Genomic DNA, 26,637 nt, shown 5'->3' with positions numbered 1-26,637 from the left:
TTAAAATTACTGTTTTTGTCCGTTCCAGGCAATGTTCATTCTGCTCATCTCAGGCATTGGCCTCAAATTCTCTCTCACTCTTGAGGCTCAGGACTGTGGGGTCCGGGCTTCTCTTGGATGCCTACTGCAGCTGTAGGTTCACTTCCTGTTTAAAAAACATTTTTGGGGGGTGCCTGGGTGGCTCAGTGGGTTGAGCATATGACTTCGGCTCAGGTCATGATCTCGCAGTTTCTGGGTTCGAGCCCTGCATCGGTCTCTGTGCTGACAGCTCAGAACCTGGAGCCTGTTTCAGATTCTGTGTCTCCCTTTCTCTCTGCCCTTCTCCCTCTCTCTCTCTCTCTCTCTCTCTCTCTCTCTCTCAAAATGCTTATTTATTTTTGACGGGGGGGGTGGGGCAAAGAGAGAGAGACAGAATCCCAAGCAGGCTCCGTGCTGTCAGCACAGAGCCCCACATTGGAATGGAACCCTCAAACTGTGAGATCATGACGTGAGCCGAAACCAAGAGCTGGATGCTTAACCGACGGAGACACCCAGGTGCCCCTAGGTTCATTTCCAATAACCTTTTCAGGAAGCGGAGAGAACTCTCAAGTCTCTGACATAGTGAATTCAGTTCATTGGGTAGTACTCCCCAGCAAAAAGTCCTCTTTGTTTGAAAGCGTGTTGTAAGGGCGATAACACAAATCCTTAAGGTGGGACCTCATAGTGTGATGCATGGGTGCCGAGCTTTGGAGAGGCAGCGTGGAGATCGTGACCCGCCCCTCTTTTAACACCCACCGGAAGGCATCCTGTCCCCGACTTCTTCCATCTGGTCAGGCTCCAGTCACTCACCACAGACTCGGGGTTCTCCCCCCTGCAATATCTTCGAGCTCATCTCACACATTCCCTCCGCCACCACCACCTAGTCCAGGCGTGTCACTTGCAATCTGGATTGTTCCAGGAAGCTCCTTACTTGGCTCTCTGCTTCAAGTGTCCCTGCCCTGCAACCCATCCCGCAAGAGTCATCATTCTTAGGACTGCCTTCCTCAATCACTTACTGGCTCAGCAACCTCCTGCCGCTCTCCATAGCTCCCTTTCCTCAGGTGTAAACTCCTTCTCTTGGACTGTGAGGTCCTTACTATCAGCTCTTCTCATAGTTTCTTCTCATATTTTACCTTTCTCACCACGCCCAGGGGCACATCTGCCCAAGTGGGGCTGGTTCCCTGCTAGGCCCAACTGTCTGCCGTGTGTTCTCCAGTTCTGTACCTTTCTCATGTTTCCCTCCCCCCCAGGTCCCCCTCAGGAAATCCTGCCTTAAGACTCACTTAGCTCAGGGGCACCTGGCTGGCTCAGTCCATTAAACGGCCAACTCCTAATTTTGGCCCAGGTCACGATCTCGCAGTTTGTGAGATCGAGTCCCGTGTTCGGCTCTGGGCTGCACAGAGCCTGCTTGGGATTCTCTCTCTCTCTCAAAAATAAATAAATAAACTTAAAAAAAAGAAAAGACTCATTCGGCTCAGACCCCATTTTTCCAAGAAGCTTTTATTGATTTTCCAAGTATATTCATTTCAATTTCTATGACTACTGTTTACTTGGTAGGTGCTGGGCATGTGAGGATGAATGATGGCCTCCATTTCTTGGTTTCTGTCTTCTCCCTGACACCCAAGAGAATGAGAAAACATGTTAATCCAGGAGTTTCTGAAACCACACACACACACACACACACACACACACACACACACACACAGCTTTCCCCTTCAAGCAGGTACTTGAGAATTCTAACCCAGCAATGATGCAGAGGACAGACGAAATATTCCTTGTGTCTTTTTTGTGGCGTATTCTTGCTGGGCTGAACATAATGTGTGTGAATGATTAAATGCAATAAAGTATGATTCCTAAAAATAGGTAGTTCTTTTTCTTTTGCAATGAAGAACAAAGTCAGATTAATGAAGAATTACGTTTATAGACAAGGGAAGATCACCTTTGTTTAAAAAACCCTTTGCTCGGGGGCGCCTGGGTGGCTCAGTAGGTTGAGTGTTTGACTCTTGGCTTCAGCTCAGGTCATGATCTTGTGGTTTGTGGGATTGAGCCCTGTGTGGGACTCTGCACTGTCAGCTTGGAGCTTGCTTGGGATTCTGTTCTCTCTCTTTGCCCCTCCCCTGCTCGTGCTCTCTCCCTCTCAAAATAAATAAATACACATTAAAAAACAAACAAACAAAAAAAACATTTGCTTAAAAATCAGAATGTATGGCATCATCTAATCTTCAAGGGAAAGCTCTGAAACATAGAACAACATTTGGAAAGGTATACACCAAATGCTTTTCATTGGGTGGAGGAACCATGGGTGATTAAATAACACACACTTTTTTACCCAAACTTTCTATAACAAGCACTTTCGTTGTCATAATCAGAAAGACATTTTCATTTTGGGAAAAAGCACAGAAACAAGGACATCAATTTGGTACAAATGCTGATGGATCACTTTAGAAAGAGTCCAAAATTGAATATTAAAAGGCCTTCTGTTTTGTTTTAATATAGAGTAAGGATAGGAATAGGCCACCTCTACAGGGAGATTCAGCAGATGTGGACTGAATGGTTGCAGCATTTCAGGGTAAACATTATAAAAATAAACAAATGAGCAAACTAATGGAATGTGATAGACAGGATGCCTGAATAATTAGCCTAAATGCTGTGCCCTTTTTTGTTATTTGGTTTTTGGTGTTTTGTTTTGTTTTGTTTTTTTAGTCAGAGACCCAGAAAGGACTTTAACCTCAGGTCTACTAATCTGGCTTCTATCACTGGTCAGAGTTGGTGGCACTTTATGTTCGAAATCATAAATACATGATTTGCCCTTGGAATGCTCTAGCAATTTTGTTTTCTTTCCATCAAAATTTGTTATCTCATGGTGGGAATGGAAAATGTACGAATTGGTGATATCACATAGGTGGGTGTTTACGACCTTGAGAATTTGACGTGCAGGTGGGAATTTTAACATGTGGGCATTCACTTGAGTTCTTAGACTGCCTACAGATCAGCCTCAGCCATGGGCCCTATAAATAAAGTTCAGGAATGACACTCGATTCTGGACTCCGGGAAGACCCTCGACCATGAAGTTGATCTTGGTTTTTGGTGCCCTTTTTGGGCATATCTACTGTCGAGAAACATTTGTGGGGTAAGTTATGTCTTCTGGTGCCTCTTTGAACTTTGTGGCCTGATTCAGAGTCTCACTGGATGGTGGCAGAATAAAAAGGTGTAAGTGTTCAGCATTTTCAGAGAAGTCCTCTTAGATTTGGAGAGGGGATAGTGGGAATAACAGAAATGAGTGACCAAAAAAAAACACAAAAAACAAAAAACAGAGATGAATGACATTTAAAGGAAAAAACAAAGTGAAATCTGAACGCATATACCTTTTTCTCTCTGTATTTACTCACATCCCTTGATGATCAGAAGGTAGGGATGATAGACATCAGTGAAAATCAAGCTGTTTGGCCTACTGTCTCAGCGCATCTCAGTAAGTGATGGGTTACTCTCCTACGACCTCCTCCCAGCCATTCTGGGCTCCATCTTCCATATCTGCCCTTCAGACCGAGTGCCCCAGCTATGGAACCTCATGAAGTCGGAGAACCGGCGCTGCAGATTTCAGCCCAAATCCAACTCTCACGGCTTTGTAGGATTCACCTTTGCTCCCAAGTGTATTGGTTCCAAGATCCTATGAAAGGTTTTAGGCAGCATTTCTTGGAGAGTGTTCCAGGGAGTTAAGGAAGTGGTCAAATAAATTTGACCCAAAGAAGTGGGTGGTCAAATAAATTTGGGAATCAGAGGGTTTAACAAACTATGGGATTTCTAGTGACTTTTACTAAATTCATATGCATTGTAAATCTATAAGAAGGGATCTAGGTTGGTATGTTTACCCATTTTTTTGATCATCAAACTCCTCCCCACTTTTCTTTTTTAACGTGCGGAGAAACTCAAAGGGTTACTATTCCTCAAAACACAGACCAGTAAGCATTAGCCCAAAGCAGTACTTTGCTCAGTACCTTCCCCTTATAAAAGAGGACTCCTGGGCATCTGTGCACTAACCAAAAGGAATGAGACTCAAATGGAAGAATTTTCAGATCATGTGGCAGGTGGATACCTGGAGGCAGAAGAGCCTTGAAGATCTCACAGTCTGTTACTTATTTTGCTAGCGTTCACTGGAAGTTTGCACGGCACTTGGTTTCACAAGACCCGGGTTCTGGTCCTTGTATATGGCTCTATACCAACCCTTTCCCCACTGCACAAATGCTCAGGGCAGTGACTCAGGAAGTCAGTCTACTGGGAGAAAGCGGTAGAAGGTAAACCGCCACCACCGAGGAAGGGCTATACAAATCCAGATCTACTCCCAAATTTCTTTTCTAAGGATATGCGTTGGCTTGTTTTCCAACTTCTCTTTCCTGCCAAGGTGTCCTTGATATCCTTTATCAAGGATAAAGTGTGGATGGGTCCATGGAGTGAGAAGCACACCATGATTTTTCAGCGTCCTAATTGTCTTTGGCATACCCCAAGTTCGGGTCACGTGAATGGGGTTTGGAGACGGCACTCTGATACATTTCAGTTAATGACGACAACAAAAACGTCCCAGGTCTACCCAGATGTGAATTCGATTTCTCTCACAAGCACCAAACTAATTATTCCACTTAAAAAAAAAAAAAAAAGCCCCAACCTCATTTCTGAGAGGCAGAAAGAGTTTTCAAAGCTATTGCTTTATGACCAGCAGGTGTTATTTTAGAAATAATCATTAGCTAAAGGAAAGGTAACTTTAATGGCAAGCTTCCTGCTAGGAGTAGGTACACCTCTTAATTATTATCTAGATACCATTTCCTCAGGGGAAGTAAACTCCTCATTCTGGGAATATGGGTCAGTATACCATTTATTAGTTTCTCGATTGTCAAAGAGATTATTAACCGCTTCATTAACCTCCTTCCTATGTGCGGAGACTAACAGCAGGCGTAACGCAACAGGAAACGGTGTCCAGGGTTTGCTTTTAAGGTCATGTCTGGTTAATATCCTTAGGGACCAGGTTCTCGAGGTCATACCAAGGAACGAAGAACAAATAAGACATCTGGTGGAATTGGAGGCTGAAGAACATCTTCAGGTATCTGTCCTACAGGGACTTTCTGTTTTGCCACATGACTACTGCACAGTTAGACATGATAATTGGATCTCTTACTTTGGACTGTGGCTCATCTTTGACATGGTGTGAAATGTTAACTCCTGGAGCTGGGGTGTGGAAAACCCAGGCTCCAGTTTCAAGTCTGTGACATCGGGCAAGTCACCTGCTTCCCCTGTGTCTCATGATCCCGTTCAGTATAATGAGGATAAACATGCCATTCTTCTATCCCAGAGGTTTATTGTACGAGTGAAAAGAGAGATCAAATGTGAAAGTTACTTCGAAAAATTGCCGAACAGCTTTAATGCGTTATTTCCCTCCTCCAATAATTTACGGTATTAATGTTCTGTTATGAAATGAATTGGATCACTTGAATGTCAACTGTTAAAAAAAACTGCCATAGTTTTAAATAATCTTTGCCTTCTGTCAGTTTTAATATCTAACCACAGGGGGGAAAAACAATATAACACATATGTTCATGCTTGGATATTTAAAAAAAAGACCCTCTTGCCATATCACAGTGACTCCATAGTGATTCGAGTCTTGTGGGCTGGAGGCAAAATGGATACAAATTGATTTCTGGAAATCTATCCATGCTGAGCTGTCCATTTCCCTGGAATGACCCATGTATTGCCTTGGCCTTTTACCCCTTCCAGCTTGATTTCTGGAAATCACCAACCATCCCAGGGGAGACAGCCCATGTCCGAGTTCCCTTTGTCAGCGTCCAGGCCGTCAAAGTCTTCTTGGAATCCCAGGGAATTGCTTATTCCATCATGATTGAAGATGTTCAGGTATTTATTCCACAGACCTTGCTGGTCCACATGAACTGAAGGTCCATCCTTTTTTCTCCTTGAATACCCTCTGCCAGGGAAAGGACCTGTGGGTGCCACAAGGGCCTTCCTGCCATCGGGGCTGCCCTGCAGAGTGGGTAGGGAGGCACCGTCCCTCTCCCGTCTGCATTTGGCATGAGTGGGATATGGTAATAAAAAAAAAAATTGAGGGAAAGGGCAAAAGGGAATCCCTGGCACGAAACATCGAGCGCAAACCGAAGCATGTTGGCTGAAGTAAATAAAAGTAAAACGTCACTCATTTAATTTAAGTTTGTTTATTTATTTAGAGAGATTGATCGTGTGCGCACGAATGGGGGAAGCGCAGAGAGAGAGGGAGAGAGAGAATCCCAAGCAGGATCCGCACTGTTAACGCGGAGCCCGACGTGGGGCTCAAACCCAGGAACTGTGAGTTCAGGACCCGAGCCAAAATCAAGAGTTGAATGCCTGACTGACTGAGCCACCCAGGCGCCCCTCATTTAGTTTTTAATTGGGGGTTAACTCGGGCCCTGGGTTCCCAGAAAGGCAACCACAGGACTGTCATCCTATATTTTCAGCATCTGGCTGGCCCCAAAGTCCCGTTAATGCCTCCTCCCCTTTCAGGGTGCTCTCAGGAAGGGGGAAAGGCGTGACCCCAGAGCCTGGAGGACCGGAAGAGGATGCTTGGACTGAGGACCGGGGTCTTAGCATTTCCTTCACAACTGTAGATGCAAACGCATGGCTATAAGCTAATCAGCAGTGTGACTGGTTTTATCTTAGGTTCTGTTGGACAAAGAGAACGAAGAAATGTTACTCAATCAGAGAAGAGAACGGAATGGCAACTTCAACTTTGAGGCTTATCATACTCTGGAAGAGGTAGGTGTTTCAAAATGAGTATCAGAGCAATGGGCCATTTTCTCCTCTGATGACAAGGCTTTTGCTTCGGCCTGGCGGTTTAATGGCAAGTATTCTCATACTATTTCCTAACTTCTCCAATTTTCTCTGGGATTTCACAGCCAGTATCAGTGTCCCTGCCTTAAGGCAGGACCTGAAGCCCACATACCCATTCCAGGAGCCATTCCATTACTTGGAACCGTCTAGGACTGTCTTCAGGGAGCACACAGCCGCTCATGCTGATGAGCCTCTCCCCTCAAGGCCCCTTGGCCGATTTCTGACCTGTGCTACCCACGAAGCCACCTGAGAGTCGTGCTTCATGGCTGGAATTGATGAAGACAGGCACCTCTGCCTGCCGGGGGAGGGTGGGGTCTCCCAGCCTGACGAATGTGCCCAGACCTCAGCAGCCGAGGCTAGTGAGGTCTCTGCTGTCTTTTCTGTTGGCGTGAAGAATGCCCCGTTTCCTCCAGCTGGGTCACAAGCTGCCCCCTGGACACCTGGGCAGGGCCACACCGCACTTGCCTCTTTGTGACACCGAGCTTTTCTCAGGGTCCACAGGGGGTCTATTTGCACTAACTGATTTGGAGTGGGGGAATGGAGGGGAGGGGGTGACAAGACGGGGTGGGGGTGGGGTGGGGAGCTGGGGTTGGAGGGGAACAGGGAGAGGCGGGGGAATAGGAAAGAGCCAGGGCGGGGGAGAGATCTGGTAGGAACTCATCCCCTAAATCACGAATTCTAAATGCAAACAACCCTGAAATCAATCTTCCCCCCTGATTTATCCGATGGCAAAAGCTGACCCGACCTAAACGCATCTGGGGACAAACTCTGCCCTGAACTGCCTTGCTACTCATTTGTTTCACCGCCGGCAATACGAACGTGTTGGAACACAGAGCCAGGCCACGTGTATCATGTGCAACACACGCTTCCCACGGCCCTTCTGCTGAAAGTAAAACACCAAAACGAAACGCCGCCACGGTTCTTTATTTGAAATACGCAAGGCCCCGACGGCTTTCAGACAAGGGGCTGCGAACCACTGGGGAGAGCGAGGGGAAAAGGGAGCGGAGCAAGCAAGGCGCTCCCGCGCGCTCCCCGGGCCTCGCACACCGGCGTCCGTGTCCCGCGGACAGCAGGTGCCGGCAGCGGCCGGAGGGGCTGTTTTGCCCGCCGGTCACTCTCCGGACACGTCTCACGCCCAGCCCCGGACGCAGCGGCGCAGCGTTTCCATCAGCCTCGCCGAGAGGGGCCCGAGGTGGCCGGCGGCGGACGCGCCTCACGGGCCGGCGCCCCGTCGCCCCTGGCCTGAACCCGCCCCGCTGCCTCCAAAGCCACCTTTCTGCGGGTGCCCCTGGTAGTCGCGGCCCTCCGCCAGGGAGGGCGAGCGGGGGACGCTGCCCCGCAGAGCTGGGCGGGGGGACGGCCTCGGGCAAGCCAGACAAGGGCCATTTTGTCGGAAGCACGAAACTGGAACGAGCCGCCTGCGCTGCCACAAAATGGCTCCCCCCTCGCCGGCCCCTGCAGGCGCCCGGTGACTCATCATCGCTCCCCTCCGCTACCCGCGTCCCCCATCCTGCGGCGTCGGCCGCGCGGCCCTCTCCGGGGCCCGGAGGGAGTGGGAGTGGAGGAGGGGGGGAAAGTCGCTCACGGGGGCGTCACGTCATTCATTTGCAAATGTCTGTTTGTTCATCTTAAACACTGCAGATTTCCCAAGCAATGGATAACATCGTTGCCGAGCACCCCGGTCTAGTGAGCAAAGTGAACATTGGCCATTCTTTTGAAAAGCGGCCCATGAACGTGCTCAAGGTACACAGGTGCAGCTGTGGGTTTTCCTCCCGAGAGGCTTCTAGAATCCCGCTCCTCCCAGGCGGGCCGTCAGTCCTGGCTCTGCCTGCAGAGCGGGTCCCTTTTTTTTTTTTTTTTTTTTTTCCCTTTCCCCCTTTTTCCCCCCTCCTAACCGGTCCTTGCTGGTTTTGAGTATCCAGCTCCCCACAACCCCCGCCCCCCCCCCTTTCTTTTTCTTTTTTCTCTTTCCTGCGCAAGCTGACGCAGGTCTGCAGGAGTGAATTAATGCTCTCATCTTGATAGATTCACTCGCCGGGAACCAGAGGCGAACGCGCCAATAGGAACGGAGGAAGGGGGAGGCGGTGCGGGCCCCGGGGCGAGGGGGGCGGATGGAGGAGGTGACGAGGGTCCCAGGGTGAGAGGGGGTGGTGGAGGAAATGACGAGGGCCCCAGAGTGAGGGAAGGTTGAGGGTGGCAGTGCGGGCCCCGCGATGAGGTGGGGGCTTTGGAGAAGGTGGTGTGGGCCCCAGGGTGAGTGGGGGGGGGGGGGGGCGAGGGGATGGACGTAGGGGGGCCGCCTTGGGGTGAGCAGGGGAGGATGGGGGAGGTATTCTGTAATTAATCAAGGTAGGAGTTCTGTACCTTGTTTCTCTTCTCTTTTTCTTTTCTCTCTCATTTTAAAAGTAAGAGATTTACAAAGAAAAAAAGCGCCAAGTACTTGGCCTGAGCTGCATTTAAAAAACAGAAGCGTTCCTGCAGCGAGCAGGAGAATGACAGGGCAACTTAACTGCGCAGGCAAATGCCCAGAAAACGAAGGCTTTTCTTTTCTCTTTCTTTCTTTCTTTCTTTCTTTCTTTCTTTCTTTCTTTCTTTCTTTCTTTCTTTCTTTCTTTCTTTCTTTCTTTCTTTCTCCTTCCTTCCTTCCTTCCTTCCTTCCTTCCTTCCTTCCTTCCTTCCTTCCTTCCTTCCTTCTCTCCTTCCTTCCTTCCTTCCTTCCTTCCTTCTCTTCTTCCTTCCTTCCTTCCTTCCTCCCTTCCTCCCTCCCTTCCTTCCTTTCTTTCTTGGTGCTAGTTGAAAAGGGTTAGGGCTTTACTCCAGCGTGTAACCTCTGACAGTCTTAGTGCTGATAGTTTCCAGCTTTTGCACTTTGCCCAGAAAGAATGAAATTTATTTCCGAGTTTCCTAGAAAGAGTTTGTGAAAGAGAGAGAGAGAGGGAAAGAAAAACAGAAAGATAATGTCACAACTCCCTACTAAATTTGGAAATGTTATGGCTGAGAACCAAGGGACTCATTGGGACAGATGGATTTCTCCAGAGTGTTTCTCCCAAAGCAGGCTTGAGAGGAGTGGTTTGCCTATTTTATGACACCGTGGTACATTTGCTAATATTTACTACCTTCTTTAAAAAACATTTCCTTTTCTGTGTTACTGCTACCATTGGGCCAGGAAATCCCAGATTCTTCTCCCCCTTGGATTGTCCTGGCCTTCTCTTATCTAGGGTGGTTCGTGGTTGAGAATGTTCTGTGTTTTTTTTGAAAGGTCCGCTTTTTACAATTGAGCTCTTTGGGGGAAAAGATACGAAACCCTTTCAACTAAAACTCTCAAAGCCTCTGAAATGTAATTTTTAGCAAGGATTTGCATTTCTCATTTACCTTATCTGCTATGTGTAGAATGCAGCACAGAGACAGAAGTTGATGGTGCAAACGACCATCCTCTTTTCCTTCCCATTTACTGATCCAATTGACAAAGCCACTCTTCCAAATAAAACTGAGACCCTTAGGTCATAAAACTTAAACTCTGGAAAACACCTCCAGAGCCTACTACCTATTCTGCTTCTATGAAGGACTCGAAAGGTTATCCCAAGCATTTTTATCACAGAAATAACACAATCGGTGCACAAGTTAGAAAACAGAAACAAAAAAGGAAAAGCATCCCCAGGTTCCTAGTTCCACAACTACGGGGTGATCGGTGTTAATATTTTGTTGTGTATCTTGCTATGTCTGTGTTCTCTCTTCTTCCCCCTCTTCCTTTTTTCAGATGGTCGTGTGCATACGTATATAGACATGCATGAACTGGCCTTTCGAGAGAATCAAAATGGCATCGCACTAGTCTGTAACCTGTTTTAGAAAATGTACCCCAAATGATGAACCTGTGTTTTCATGTCATTACGTTACCCGCAACGATTTTTTTTTGCAAACATCAAAAAGAAAGTCCACGCCCTCTTGTTAGCTTGCATTTAAACTTCCGGTAAAAGCACGGGGCCAGGAAAATCACGTGAAATGGGAAGAGTTAGTTGACAACATCACTGTCTACACCTCCTCCTTCTCTCTCGATCACATCAAGTACAGAACGAGGGACGGACAAGGCCCCTGGGGGAAAAGAGGGGGGACAGGAGCCCGCAGAGGTGGAGCCGTTCACATTTCTACGCTTGTCTCACAGTTCAGCACCGGAGGAGACAAGCCGGCCATCTGGTTAGACGCCGGGATCCATGCTCGCGAGTGGGTTACCCAAGCTACTGCGCTGTGGACAGCAAATAAGGTCGTTTTTCCTAAAATTCCTCGATTATTTTGACTTTCTGGGTTAGGCCCCACCCAAACACACAGCAGTCTGTGTGATCCTAACGGCCAACGCTGATGCTCTCGGCGAGGCTTTCTCTTGTCGTACTGGCAGGAAGCAGGCCCATTCAACCTTTTTTGGTATTTCGGTATTGCACTGTCCCTGGGCCTGCCGGCCACTGTGTGCTCGGTTAACAGACACCGCCAGAAGAGATTGAGAGGGTGGTAAGTATAAGAACCCCAGGAGTCAGATTTCAGCATAAGAACAGACTAGGGAAAAATTGCTTCGCTGCCTGGAGCCGTGAGGGCTGAGGGACTTTGTGCTAGAAATCTACAAAATCACCAAAGGGGCTCAGATGGAAAATAGAAATGGGTGCTAGAAGAGTTTACTCTGGCCTGCGGATCCAAAGTGAAATTAGCGAAGGGTTTTTGGGTTTTTCTGAAAAGTTTCCACATCAGGTTTTGAAGTCGGAGTGTGGCAATACCTTTCTTCCACATGTTCGTTGGAATTAGAGTCCGGACACCGGGCTGGGTGTGACCTAGTCTGGTATTGCTTAAGTAATTCAAAAATGACACGCTATAAATCAGAATGTTAATTCATGAGCAAAGGAAATCAATCCACATCAGATCATTCAAGCATGTGCAACCACGTGCATACCGACTGATGCATTTTTCCCTTCAATTAAAATGCAGTTACCTTTAGGGTATTATGAAATGGATATTTAACAGTTGAATAATAATGCCTTAGGATGGCTGAGCACAGGAAATGAATAAATTTTAATCCAGCAGAAACTCCAGCCCTACTGCAATTGATGGCAAGTAGAAATTTAATTCCCCAAATGGAATTTAACCAGTTCTCTGTATCTTCAGAAAAGTCTCTACGCATTTAAGTAATCTGTTGTTTGTCATGAGTACTTTTGGAAAGCCTGCCTATGTGACGACGAAGAAAAAACTGAAAAACATTTCTTTGGTTCTTAGCTCCCCTATAAGCCATACAACGCCATTGCGAAGTGCTTTCCCAGAATGAACAGAAAGAATTCTGCTTTTGAGAGAGAATGGATAGGTGATATCTGCGTTTTATTTCACATAAGTAAGTTATCCTGACTAGAGATAAAAGTATCGACGTTGACGTATTGAACACGTGAGCGTTGCAGGAGACCGGACTGTAGTCCTGGCAGGCTCTCATTGACCAGCAGTATCTGGTCATGGTCATGACCATGGTCATGGGATCTGGTTCATGTTTGAAAAAAAACCACATTGTCTTACTATCCCATCCCTTGTTCCCTGGTGAAAGGGGAGTGTGAGATTGACGTATTTGTTGTCTCTGCTCAGATTGCCTCTGGTTACGGAAATGATGTCTCCATCACTTCCATTTTGGACATGATGGATATCTTCCTGCTGCCGGTTACAAACCCCGATGGATATGTGTTCTCTCAAACCAAAGTAAGCCTGGACCTTTTTCTTCTTCAATAAGAATTGATGGAGATGCGTAGGACTTTAACAAACAAACGTAATCTTTCTGTTCTTGATTTACCATAAGTGGAATGACTAATTTCTCAGTAGTGGCCCTGGATGGAGGCACATAGTGGAGTTTATAATCACCTCTTATTCCAGCACATGATGTCTTTACATATTGCCGCGGTCAGAGCCCATTTCAGCGGTTAGGCTGGGCTATTAGAGCTCAGCGTTCACAGTGAGTCACCTAGGAGATTTGTTCCGATTCTCTCTGCGTTTTTTGTGGGGGGATTGATAGAAAAGAGGAGGCGGATGTTACCTGCTGACAATTAGATTGCAGTAGGATTTGGGTAGGCAGCACAATGCATTCGGCATGTTACTTACAATCTGTAGAAGAAATCCTCTGTAATATCACTAAAAGGAGTTACGTAGTTTCTTTTCTTTTTTCATTTAAAGTCTCATTACAAAACACCGTTGTGGCAACTGTGACCCCACATATATTCAGAGTGAATCAGAGCTTCAGGTTTATTTTTGGAGGGAGCCAAGTACGGTAGTGTTTTCCAACGGGCGTTTAAAAAGAACTCGTACAAATACTAGTACTCAGATACCCTATGAATAGAGAGTTCCACAGTCAAGTTTGGGAAGTACCGTCTACTGTATCCCCCTCCTGGAGCATCGTAGAAAACATGAAAGTGTTAAAACAAAACAAAACAAAACAAAAAAACCCTAGAAGTGCTGAAGTAAATTAGCCAATTTAGCTCTATATTTTCCTGAAATATTCCATCACAGAACCCTTGCTCTCTCCCCGCTTTGTTTATTGTTGTTTTTATTTTCTGTTATTGTTAAGAGAACTGATGTTCTATGGAAAATGGTTTGGCAGGTATTGACTTGAAGAGATGGGGATTATTTCTCGTCTCAGTGAAATGACCAAGAAGCTCCTGGCAGAACCCGGGAGGAGGACTATTCGCCCCCTCTGTGGGCAAGGGAAATTAGCATCATTCCAAAGGGACCTTCCCGGGAGGAAGCAAGGGAAATTAACAGAATTCTAAAGGGACCTTCTCATCAGGCTGAGTGACGGTCCTTCTTTTTTTCTGTGTTCTCTTTCGGTTGGATTTTAAAGAATCGTATGTGGCGGAAGAATCGGTCCAGGATACCCGGAAGCCGCTGTGTTGGTGTTGATCTTAACCGGAATTGGGATGCAGGGTTTGGAGGTGAGCGCCGGGCCTTGCCCCCCAGGGATGGTCCGAAGTTGTCTGGCCCAACTGGCTATTTTGCATGGTTGTGCAGTGTCGTCAGCCTGCTAAGCCCATTCAGGATTGAAGCCATTTAAAAACCCATTTAAAAAACACTTAAGTACATTCCCTTCACAGACGCGCAGCGCTGTCCCAGATCTCTGAGCAGCATTTAATATATTTTGTCTCACATCTTAGTTTTCCCACAAGCTGTAGCCCAGCTCGGCTTCGCTTCTGAGTTTTCAGAGCGAGACTCGGCACAATGGCGGGAGGCCTCAGGAAGCTCCAGACCAACCACTAGAGGGGGTTAGGATCTACTCAGAGGAGAAGCATTACATCATCTCTGGATGTTTCGAGAAATAAAACTCAAAAGAAGTACAAATAGGATTAGGAAATTGATTTTCAAAAACAGATTCAGAGGGAAAATGCTGGCTTGCTGCTCTGGTCTCGTTGACTCGTGGCTCTAATTTTTTGGCAGGCTGGTTGGGGGGCTCCTTTATGCTTGTAGGGACCAGTTAAAACCCCTGTGTTTCTCTAATTACAGAATTGAAATTTGTTTGTATTTTTCTCATTAGGCCTGGTAACAGTGAGGTTAGGAACTGTCTTTTTCATCGTACTGTCCCTAATACGTAGTACAGGTCTGGCATGATTTAGGCGATCACTAAATATTTGTCAGACGAATGAATTAATGAGAATTATTGAACCAAGAAAGGACCCACTAGGGAATTGTGACAGGATGTGGATGAGTGGCAACTTCATTCATCGCTTTTACAATAGTTTTTTTAGCGTAGGCAAAAAAAAAAATCAAAGCATACGATCTAAAATACCGCGCAATGCCCAGGAATTCAACGTCAGGCTCCCCACCCCCCCAAATGTTATTGTTCTTATTAACTAATCTTGAAATAAAGTGACAGGTTGTATTTATACTTTGTTTATATCCTTTAGAGACCCTGGGGAGTCCCAGCCCCTACCCAGCCCCTCGGAGTTTTTCTAGCATTCAGAGCCCTGGCCAGGTCATAGTGGACCACTTTGGTGGTCACGAGTAACTCTAGTTGCTGAGAAAATCAAGGCCAAAGGTGGCCTCGTTGTCGTCAAGTGTAGTGATTTCCTCACCGCAAAAAGGGTGTCAGGGTTCCTTGCATTTGTGGCTTTGTGATTTAGAAGTACAGATGCATAGAATCTTCTACTCTTGGACGCTAAGAATTGGAAGCAATCCCAGAAAAGAGCTTGCTCAACTCCCACCCAAGGCAGGAATTCCATCTATAATGTTAAATCTAGCTTTTCTTCCAACGACTCCCACAGAGAGGAGATGATCTAATTTGATAGCTCTTTCTGCCATATAGAGGAACCATATTTCTAAAGAAGAGAGATGTGTCCAGAATCACTTCAGTTTGGCCTCCCCTGTTCCCTTAGACAGCAACTCGGTGTAGTGCATGGACAACCTTGCTCTGATTTCCAGAGGAAGAATTTAGTGATGCATGGTAAATGTATCCACATGGTGTCTCCTTAAAGCTCACTGTTTCTACTGGGCTTCTTCTGCATCCCATCAGGACCTGGAGCCAGCCAGAACCCTTGCTCTGATTCCTACCGTGGACCCCAGGCTACCTGTGAAGTTGAAGTGAAATCCATAGTGAACTTCATCCGGAGCCATGGGAGAATCAAGGCCTTCATTACCCTCCATAGCTATTCTCAGCTGCTGATGTTCCCCTTTGGGTATACATGTACCAAGCCTGATAACTTTGATGAGCTGGTAAGTTTCTGAAACTTCATTTCAGCTCAGCTACGAAGGTCCATTGTGTGGACAAGTAAGTTTCAGTCGTACAGTCAGGTACTGAGATGGGGGTGTACTAGTGACAGGTTACAAATGAATAGGTCCAACTACTGAGAAGTTTGAGATACTGGCAGATGTTTGAAAGACTGGTTGTGGACTTTCCTAAATTAAGTTTCTTTGGGAAATAGAATTCATGAGATTCCTGTTACCTTAATCCAGATGAGCAGGAGCCTAAATTTGACCATAAATTCCCAGGATGTGCTCTCTGTTGCTTAGGAAATAACCCACTTGAATTTGGACCCGAGGCTCTTAGCTCTGTAGTCAGATGCTGTTGTATGCCAGGGAATACTGTCGCCCAGCTCTGTGCCTCATACCTTCCTGGTGCTTTCGGCTCTATGACCGGTTATCATGCTGTGCCGATGTGTGACGTTGGGCATAAAACACTCAGCCTGCCTAACCTGCTACCTTCCATCATCTCTGCTGTTTCGGAATGAGCAAAATGGTGGTGGCCTTAAGTCAGATGGTGACATCTCGGGGGCTACTTATAATTCAGCAAGAGCTATCTCCAGCTGAAGAGAATGTGCAGATATTCCCAATTTGGCTTTTAGGCTTGGTTTTCGAGACCCATGTGTTAGAGGTAAACCCTGAGATGGGACTTTTTGGTCAGTTTACTTTCAAATGCATTATTGACAGCAGCTCCTGGCAGAAATGGAATAAATTATTCCAATTCAGGCGTATCTCTCATCTCGTCAGTTGGACGTTAGCCCTGTAGGGCAATTTTCAGGGTTTTGATGGTGAGTGTTACCACTCAAGGTCAAATCAGAGAGAACCTTAGGATTGAAAAGAACCTAAAAGGTACTTTTTGTAGACCCAGATGACCTTAAATTATCCAAACTGGGTGCTCACATCTCTGCCTGGTAGTCATCCAGCCTGTGTTTGGACAGTTTTCTGCCTCCAAGGGATTCTATTCCATGTAGGGGTATAATTGATTGTTTGAGTTCTTCTTATGGAGACCCAAATCCTTCTCCTTAATGGTTTTTACCTGCCAGTCCTGGTTTATCACCTTGCTCCATAGAGCAAGTTTGTTTCCCTTTGAAAAGAAGCAAATCCATTAATTACTTGAAGAGTGATAACCTGCTTTTCCTAGGGTTTTCCATATCCCTACTACATACCTGCTGTTCCTTCAAGCACTCATAACATGGTCCCAAGTTCCCTCACCATTCTGGTTGCTTTTCTCCCAACATGCTTTGGTTTGTGCATGTTCTTCAAGGGTAGCTCCCAGAAGTGAGTGTAAAACTTGGGTCGTGGGTTAACCAGCACAGAGCAGAGCATGACCATCACTGCCCTCATCCAGACCGTGCACTTCTGCTTAAACAGTTGAGGGTCACATTAGTTTTTTGGCAGTAGCATCGTGCCGTTGACTCACGTTGGGCTTGTTGACAACTGAAACCCCCAGGCTCTCTGAGGATTCTGCCGAGCCAGGTTTCCCCCATCTGGTAATTGTACGGTTGTTTTCCTGGACCCAAGTTCAAGACCTTACGTTTATCCCTAGCAAGGACAGTAAAGCCTCAATCAGTCAAAATTGGAACCCTCAAATAATGGAAAATATTTTGCTGAGCTCTACTTCTTGGAAAAAGAGACAATCATAGGGAAGGAAGCCAATGTAGGGATCTAGTAAAAAAAAAAAAAAAAATCCACTTCCCGGGTACATCCTGGGGTCAGTACGTATTTTCTTTAGCCCCTTACTCCCACCCTATTTCCATCCACACCCCTGAGCAAGGAGAGCTGGTGGCAAAATAATGACCCTGGTGTAGCTGTTGCAAACACCTGGAAGAATACATACACAGTGAAGGTCTTCGTGTTGTATTTTCCGAGCCAACAGAAGTGAGCTAGTGTTCACTTCTCCGTGAAAATGGCCGAAACGGAAGGGCATGGTGCTTAAGCCTAAGTTAACCGGAGTCCAGTTAATCAGACTGCCTCGTGCTACATTCTGCTATTGGGCATCCGTTCTTCAAGCGACAAGTGTTATCCATCCACCTTTCCTTGGTTCTCTCACTCTAGAATGAAGTGGCCCAAAAGGCTGCCCAGTCTCTGACAAGCCTGCATGGCACCAAGTACAAAGTGGGATCTATCTGCTCAGTCATCTGTAAGTATCTGATGTGTTTTCACAAATGACCCAGGTACGATGGCAGGTACGATGTGGTTTTGGGCCAGAGCCTTGCAATGCCCTGATGTGAAATGGAGAGGTCTTCATGCATGGCACCCGGCGTTGCCCAGTTTCCCTCTGTGAGGCTAGGTCCCTCCCATGGGATACTTATTAGGTGATATCTGGAACAGAGAACCTCTTAAATATCTGAGTTATGTACGTTCCTCTCTGTTCGTCCCGATCCTTACAGCTCGCTGTCATCGTGTGGAATCTTGTTGCCGAAAAATAAGCTTTTGTCAAGACTTGGTCCTACGTTATCACTTTTATTAATTATCCCTTTCTTGGCTAAGAGGGATGGTGCTGTGGACTGGGTGTGGGGACAGAATGGGTGCGACTTTTTAAAAGGACCCCGATATTTTAGTGGATGGCCTCTGTCGCAGTCCTTTGTGCAGGTACCGTTTGGGGAGCCAGAGGGGAGGATAAGTCAGGAATACCGGCAGCGTCAGGAGTAAAGCTGGGGAGCCTGCTGGCGGGCTTTCTGAGACTCCCTTCTCCCACAGTGCTCTGGGATAGAAACAGGAAACTGCAATGCTGTGGGAAAGCCTAACGCATCCGTCCAGATTCTGAGTCCCCCAGAGGAATCCCCCACTTCCTTAGGGACAGACCCGGAAACTCAGGACCCCACAGTCGAATGCTCAGGAGTCTCCCAGTGCTCCCGTGCCCGTGGATCCTTTGGGAACAAATGTCTCTTACGGGCACGCACTCTGCTCAACACACATTTACTAAGCATCTACTGTGTGCGCGTCATTGCGCCAAGTACTACAGACATAGAGAACTCATTGTTTAGCGTGGGAGACGAACAGGAAGACAGACGAGCTTCAGTGTGCTGTGTGCAGCAGTGGGTTACACGTGGTACAAAAGTGGTAGGCAGCCGGAAGGATTGGACAGTGGCAGAATCAGGAAAAGCCACATATGGGAGGAGGACAGGATTTTGATGGCAGCTCACCAAATGGCCGGGGGAGGAGAAAGGGATGGGGCAAAGGCATGGAAGTAAGAACGTGCAGAATGGGCTCTGTGACCCACAAGGAGATTTGGGACTGCTGGGATAAAGGTGGGAACAAGGGGAGCGGGGCGCTCAGGCTTTTGCGTGCCATGGTAAGTTTCGGTTTTAACCCAGAGGGTTCTCAAAGCCTTTGGAGAGTCTTCATCCGGCAGTGAGTGCGCTGAGGCTTTGTGCTTCAGAGAAGACACAACCAGCAGCAGTGTGGAGGGCGGAGTGTGGCGGGCTGGAAGTACAAACATCCCGCAGGAAGAGCAGGAATTGTTCGGGGAGAAATGGTGGTCCACGCTAGTATAGTGCCAGTGAGGACCGGAAGGTGGACATCAAGCAGGTAAAACCAAAAGGCTTTTGTCGTTCATTAGAAGGGAGAGCTTCTCACCGAGGGGTCATTAGATCTGGGCAAGTTGACGTTGAGAGAACTGTAGCGTTTTCAAGTGGGGATGTCCTGTAGGCTTTGGGCTACGTGGCCCGGGGATTCTGGAGAGAGGCTTAAGAGTCGTTGACGTGGAGAGGATGGTTGGAACAGGAGAGCAAGGAGATCACTTGAGAGGGAAGAGCCCTGGAGGGAGGAGGGGAGCAAGATGTCGGACAACAGAAGGGGTTAGTGAGGGAGGGACACACAGTGGGCCTGGGCAGAGGGGCCAAGAAGCTTGTGTTTCAGAAACCAGGGAAGGAGCAGTTGTTGGAAAGGAGGCAGTGGTTAACCATGACGAAAGGCTACAGAAAGGTCAACTCTGACAAGGACAGAACGTTTACCATTGGATTTTTTTTGAAATGTTGACTTACTTGTTTTTTCGAGAGAGCCAGAGAGAGAGCATGAGTGGGGAAGGGGCAGAGAGCGGGGGTGGGGGACAGAGAATCCCAAGCAGACTTTGCACCGTCAGTGCAGAGCCGGGTTGTGGGGCTCGAACTCAGGAGTTGCGCGATCGTGACCTGAGCTGAAACCATGAGTCGGAAGCTTAACCGACTGAGCCACCCAGGCTCCCCCTTTGGACTTTCATCACTAGCTTATTGGTGGCCTTAACCAAAGCAGTTTCCTAAGCGTGGTGAGGGTCAGGGGAGGAGTACATGGGGTGGGGGAGAGCGGACGTCTGGTGAGTGGACTGCTCTTTGGAGGATCTGAGATGAGAATGGAAAGAGAGAGGAAAGGAAGGCTTTGTTTTTGAGATGAGAGCCTAACTTATTGACTGTGGGAAGAGGACCAATAGAGAGGGAGAGGTGGGAGATACGGGAGAGAGGAGAAGTGACCAAGGCAGTGCCGTTCCCAAGTGGAGGAGAAGAGGGCCCAGAGGAGTCCAGCAGAGGTAGGTAGATCAGGCTTGACTAGGAGGAGCAAGTGTGCAAGCATGCTCGAGGCACCAGCACGGCTCCATTTGTAGGAGGGGGGTGGTGCGAATCCAAGGGAAGGCGCATTTGTTAGTCATGCTTTTCTCAATGGGAGTCTTGGAGAGTGGAGGAGGAATAGTTGACTTACCATATCTAGAACAATTGATGGAAATCCAGAAACTACTGATCATGAAAGTTTTTTTTTTTCCCAGTTGGTGGTTTTTCTTTTCTATTTTTTTGCTATTATGATACATTTAAAAGACTTCATAATGGGGTGCCTGGGTGGCTCAGTTGGTTAAGCATCCGATTTCGGCTCAGGTCATGATCTCGTGGTCCACGAGTTCGAGCCCCGCGTCAGGCTCCGTGCTGACAGCCCAGAGCCTGGAGCCTGTTTCAGATTCTGTGTCTCCCTCTCTTTCTCTCCCTGCTGTCTCTCCCATGCTGTCTCTCCCTGTCTCAAAAATAAATAAATGTTAAAAAAAAATTTAAGAATAAAAGGCTTCATAGAAAAAAGAAATGGCAGTAATCATCATATTTTCTTTCAATTTCATCAGTAATTTTGTCAGTGAACACAAATGTATCTAGTTGTAATCAACATCTATATTCAATTTTGTGTCCAGTTTTTTTCAGTTAATGTCGTTTCCTGTATAGTTTTATGTATTTCCACTCTAGGTACTTGTTATTCCATTACATTGCTGTATCCTGGTTATTGGGCCTTTGTATTGTCTGCTAAATGGTGCTACTACATGTTGGTACAAACTTGTTTTTCTTCTAAATGATCTCTTTGGTGTATATTCCTAAGGCAAGATTAGCAAGTCAAATGTTGAATGAACAGATTTGGAGTTATTGTTACATATTGTTTTAGGCTATTCTCTGGGAAGACTGATCTGCTTCCAGTTGCCCAGACTTTTTTTTTTTTTTTAAAGTTTATTCATTTTGAGAGAGAGAGAGCATGAGCAGGGGAGGGACAGAGAGAGGGGGAGAGAGAGAGAATCCCAAACAGGCTCCACGCTGTCCGTGCACAGCCTGATATGGGCTCGATCTCACGAACTGTGAGATCATGACCTGAGCCGAGATTAAGAGTTGGATGCTTAACCGACTGAGCTGCCGAGGTACCCCTACAGTTGTCCTGTTAAATCATGACCTTTTAAATCATGTTCCATGTGGAATTGTCCTCTTCTTTGGCAGAGGAACCTCCAAAAAGCAGAGCTCTCCGACTGGTGGCACTGGGGAGGAAGGCCATCATGGCCACTTAAGGCTGAGGAATGCATGTTTTCTCTGTTTGGCAGCCTCTGAGTGGAGGCTGGAGTTCAGAATGTCAGCAAAATGGCATCATATGTCCCCCCACATGGGATCTCAACCATTTTATTATAAGGAGTCTAGTTTTTCACCTTTCTTATCTGAGGTGTGTACAAGGGAGGTAGATCTTGGAAGCCTGAGGTTTTTTTGTGCTTTTCTTGGTAAGGTTACAGATATTTCTATTTTTAAAAAGTTTATTGGAGAGTGAGAGAGGAGAGAATCTGAAGCCGGCTCCACTCTGTCAGCACAGAGCTTGATGCGGGGCCCAAACCGTCAGATCATGCCCTGAGACGAAATCAAGAGCTGGACATTAACCGACTGAGCCACCCTGGTGTCCCCAGATATTTCCTTTTTTTCTTTTTAAATGTTTAACCATTTTTGGGGCGCCTGGGTGGCGCAGTCGGTTGGGCGTCCGACTTCAGCCAGGTCACGATCTCGCGGTCTGTGAGTTCGAGCCCCGCGTCGGGCTCTGGGCTGATGGCTCAGAGCCTGGAGCCTGTTTCCGATTCTGTGTCTCCCTCTCTCTCTGCCCCTCCCCCGTTCATGCTCTGTCTCTCTCTGTCCCAAAAAATAAATAAAAAAAGTTGAAAAAAAAAATTAAAAAAAAAAAATGTTTAACCATTTTTGAAAAGGAGAGAGAGTGTGTGTGCACAAGCGGGGGGTGGGGGCAGAGGAGGACAGAGGATTCAAAGTGGGCTCTGTGCTGACAGCAGTGAGCCCGAGGTGGGACTCAAACTCATGAACCAGGAGATCAAGCTCTGAGCCGCAGGCAGATGCTCAGTTGACTTAGCCATCCAGGTGCCCCATAAATGAGCAAGTATCAGGCAAGCATAGGGTTTGCTGTCTGATCTTTTGGAGCCTGACCATTAATGGTCAGGCAAGTTCTGGCTGTATCTTTGCCCGGAGCTGACTCTGTTTTCGTTGATTCTGGCCTCGTTCCAGCTTGGACAAGCACTGCCTCTAAGAACAAGGCTCAATTAAGTACTTTTGCCTCCTGCCCCAGATTGGTATGTAGCTCCGGGCTGAACACCTGCTTCACTCCACCCACGAGGTGGCTGGACTTCTGTGGTGGGTGAGACATTTCCTGGGTAGTTTCTCACCTGGAAAGGGCTCTGAGAAGCTGCACCACAATAGATGTTGTTACTTGAGTTCTTTCTTAGAGAGGTAGTTGGTGAAAAACCCAGACCCTGGAGGGAGAGGCCTGGTTTTGAGTCCTAGTTCTGCCACTTTGAAACCAGGTGATCGCAGGCAGGTCACTCATTCTCCCTTTTTATGTATTTATCTTTTCTGTTCTTCTGTGAAGAAGCTTGTTAAGAAGCTCAAGACAAGAAGAGCTTGTTGAGAAGCTCAAAAGATAGAATGTGGAATGAAAGTGTTCACTAGCGTTAAGGCATTATATACATGTTGCTGGTTAGTTTCCTGGGGGATTACTCCCCTGCGGGTACCCCGTCTCTTTAATGTGGTCCAGATTTTTTGATAGGATCGTAGTCATTTATTCACGATGATGGTTCCAATCACAACGGAAATTTATCGAACGCTTCTTCTGCATACTTTATCCCAGCTCCCTCACTTAATTCCTCAGAACCTCGGTTTCCTCACTTGGAAAATGGGAATAATACTAGTATCTACCTTGTGACCCATGTGGGGATTAAATCAACCAATTTAGCGTAGTACCTAACACAGTTAGTAGGTGCTCAACAGGTGTTGGAGTCAGACACATAATATTATCCCACTGCATTTCTCACTGTGAAATAAGTACTGTAATATTATACCTGTTTGGCAGATGAAGCCTTTGGGAGTCAGAGAGGTAAGTGCCGTAGGTCCCCCAGCGAATGATCTGCAGAATCGGGATTCAGTCTGCAGCCAGGGTTCCGTCCACTGTGGGCCTCTTAGTGGGATAGGCTGGGTCACGTAGCATCAGTTAGTAATTTTGGTACCCTGGGGGATTTGGTTCAAGTCAGCAACCATTTGGTTGAAGGCCAAGGCACAAATCACAGGTGTTTATAGTGTTAGTTCACACAGTAACCACTAATTCTGCTTCTCCCTGGTACAACACCCTCGTCTCCCTGTCTGTCCAGCCCCATTTCTTTTTAATTTAAAACAATTTTTTATATATTTATTTTGGGAGAGAGAGAGAGAGAAAGAGAGAGAGAGAGAGAGAGAGAGAGTGTGTGTGTGTGTGTGTGTGTGTGTGTGCACAGGGTGGAGCAGAGAGAGGGAAAGAGAGAATCCCAGGACGCACGGCTTGAACCCGTGAACCGTGAGATCATGACCTGAGCTGAAAGTAAGAGTTGGACACTTAACTGACTGAGCCACCCAGGAGCCCCTGTCTAGCCCCATTCTTAGGGGTAGGTGACTTCTTCCATCTCTCCCATCCGTTTCTTCCATTTGACCTCTACCTACCTTCCCTGGGAGGAGCTTCAGAGCTCATCCATTGCTCGGATCTTCTGAGTCATGATTGCCATTAAGTCTTTGTAGGCTAATGCCACCTTCCTTCGTCATCTATCGCGTCAGCGGCCACGTGTTACACAGGTGCACATCACTTTATTGATGTAACCCATCACATATAGGTGCTGGGCATGTTATTTGGTATCAGAATAAAACTCCCTCCACCCTTACACTGAAAGTTCCCTGAGGGAGGGCAGGGGCCAAATCTCTTACTCTATTTGTAATCCCTCCTGTCCCATAAGAGAAAATAATGTCTACACCTAGCACTCATCTAAAGAAGGAAGTGATGGTGTGGCCTCCTTAAGGTGTAGAAGATGCCAATGAGGAGAGCAGGCAGGATTCCAAATGGGTAGATGAAGCCAGAGGCTCCTAAAAATGCCAAAGGAAGGCTAAGTATAGCGTCCATTTAAATAACTTTTTGCTTTTCAGATTAATCTTGTAATTTTTCATAAGTGTGATCCTCTACAAAGCTATCTCTGCTTTCAAGGTCCATGAAGATAGGGGTCTGACTTATCTTTGGTAATGGTGAAACTTAACATGGAGGTTGATAGCAGGAGAGGCCAGCGGGAATAGCATAACCAAACTTTATTCTCATTCGCCCTTCAGACCAAGCCAGTGGAGGAAGCATTGACTGGTCATATGACTATGGCATCAAATACTCATTTGCCTTTGAACTGAGGGACACAGGTCGATATGGCTTCCTCCTGCCAGCCAATCAGATCTTGCCTACAGCCGAAGAGACCTGGCTTGGCTTGAAGACCATCATGGAGCATGTGCGAGACCACCCCTATTAGGGCTCTGGGGAATAAACACCATTAAAAGTTCTTTGGTTTAAAGCAAAGTTGGGTTGTGATTATTCCTTTTTCCAATCCTGATCTAGGAGCACTATTTCTTTGATTTATGTTGCCCTAAAACATAGTAAGCCACTTAGGTTACCCCTTCATCTTAAAAAAAAAATCCGTCTTGAGTAAAAAGCTTCCAACATCCTTTAAAATTTTTTTTTAATTGCAAAATATACAGATCATAAAATTGATCATTTTCACCGATTTTTTACAGGTTTATTTCTTTTGACAGACAGAGTGAGAGAGAGAGAGAGAGAGAATGAGCAGGGGAGGGGCAGAGAGAGAGAGAGGGAGAGAGAGAGAGAATCCCAAGCAGGCTCTGTGCTGACAGTGTGGAGCCCAACAAGGGGCTCTATCCCACAAACTGCGAGATCATGACCTGGGCCGACATCAAGAGTCGGATGCTTAACTGAGCCACCCAGTCACCCCCATTTTCACCATTTTTAAGTATGCAATTCACTGGCATTAAGTACATTCATAAGGTTGTGCAATCGTTACCACTGCCCATCTCCAGAGATTTTTCATTATCCCAAACCGAAATTCTATACCCATTAAGCAATAACTCCCCATTCTCCCTCCCCCCAGCCCCTCGTAACGTCCATTCGAGTTTCAGTCTCTATGAATTTGCCTATTCCAGGTACCTCCTATAAATGAAATCATATAGGATTTGTCCTTTTGTGATTGACTTATTTTACCTAGCATAATGTCCTCAAGGTTCAACCGTGTTGTGGCATGTGTCAGCTGCTTCACCTTAACAGAGTAGTGTTTAGAGCTAGCAAGGGACTTTCGAGTTCATTTATTCAATAAACACTAATTAAACAACTACATTGTGCCAAGCATTATCCTAGGTGCTGTGTGCCTTTTGCTTTTTTCAATTTCTAGTGTGCTGCATTATAAAAGCAAGTGGGGACTCAAACAAGTGACACTCCTTCTTCCTGGTTGCCCCATCAAGCCTGGGCTCTCAGATTCTCTATGTGTTCTTTTTAGACATTCACTTCCATGAGGGATTGAGATTTTCTTCATGTTGATGGTTTTCTCTGGGAGAAAGGGTGGGAAGTGAATTTCAGCCTGCCTGGAATTCTGGGTACTTGATTCTTTAGTTCACATTTCTTGCCGATTCAGCTCTCAGCTCTTCTTTTTACTAATTTCGGAGCTGAAATCTGTGTTAGAGCCCGGCCTTCGTTATGGACCAGGGTGGGCATGGGAGTTCAGTTTCACTGCTGACAGGACAAGAGTCCTAATAAAGCCTCTAGCTCCATAATTCCTGACAAAGACTCCTTGGCCCAAACTTACTTAGGCTTCTCTGAGCCTTCTTTTTGACTGGGCCTTGTCCATGGGCCCTGTCTAAGTCAGTCTTAGCAAAGGATCCTGTGAAGTCATCCCCCAGTCCTTGATATCTGATTGAGTGCCTCATCCTCCACCTTTGATGACTAAGTCCTTGGTCTGCCTGCGGCAAGAACCCTGTTAGTCCAGTTAAACAAGAAGCCCCCTAGCCCTGATGTCTTCCCTCAGCAGTTTTCCATCTACTGACCCCCCCCCCCCCACTGTCTTTACTGTACTAGGAGTTGAACACAATTGCTCTCTTCTGACGCATGAGCCCTATTGGAATAATCTTGAATAAAGTCTTCCTTACAGTTTCAACAAGGGTCGGAACAATTTTTCTTTAACACTCCCAACCGTGATCTTTGGTTGTGTCCACTCCCCTTGGGCAAGAGCAGAACGAATGATGTAGGGCATAGGGACAGTGGGATGGGGGAGCCTTTGGGTGTGGGGCTCCAAATTTGAGGATTTGGAGCTCCCAGGACAGACTCGAAGGCCCCAGAATCCCTGAAGAAGTTGTGGAGATCACGAGTGCCTTTCATATGTTCTGCTGTGAATCGGCAGAAAGGACACTAGACTGA

The 26,637-nt window shown here is 46.7% G+C and overlaps 1 protein-coding gene and 1 long non-coding RNA gene across 2 annotated transcripts; both read left to right on the top strand.

Moving 5' to 3' along the window:
- The first annotated feature begins 3,015 nt into the window (after nucleotides 1–3,015).
- Nucleotides 3,016–24,735, top strand: CPA2 (carboxypeptidase A2). The gene is made up of 11 exons (XM_025930024.2): nucleotides 3,016–3,148; nucleotides 5,029–5,110; nucleotides 5,782–5,916; nucleotides 6,712–6,807; nucleotides 8,524–8,625; nucleotides 11,042–11,140; nucleotides 12,490–12,600; nucleotides 13,733–13,823; nucleotides 15,395–15,594; nucleotides 17,677–17,761; nucleotides 24,501–24,735. Exons 1-11 carry the CDS (start codon nucleotides 3,084–3,086, stop codon nucleotides 24,686–24,688), a joined length of 1,254 nt encoding a protein of 417 aa, XP_025785809.1. The 5' UTR covers nucleotides 3,016–3,083; the 3' UTR covers nucleotides 24,689–24,735.
- On the top strand, nucleotides 8,632–10,750 carry LOC147583060 (uncharacterized). Its single transcript, XR_015244960.1, has 2 exons — nucleotides 8,632–8,929; nucleotides 10,640–10,750. It is a non-coding gene; the product is annotated as an uncharacterized LOC147583060 (long non-coding RNA).
- Nucleotides 24,736–26,637: the final 1,902 nt, after the last annotated feature.

Source organism: Puma concolor, chromosome A2 (assembly GCF_028749965.1).
Source record: "Puma concolor isolate L17-30 chromosome A2, mPumCon1.1.hap2, whole genome shotgun sequence".
In the NCBI taxonomy this organism is placed as follows: Eukaryota; Metazoa; Chordata; class Mammalia; order Carnivora; family Felidae; genus Puma; species Puma concolor.
The sequence above is the reverse complement of the archived record's forward strand: the minus strand, read 5'-3'. Positions and strand labels throughout refer to the sequence as shown.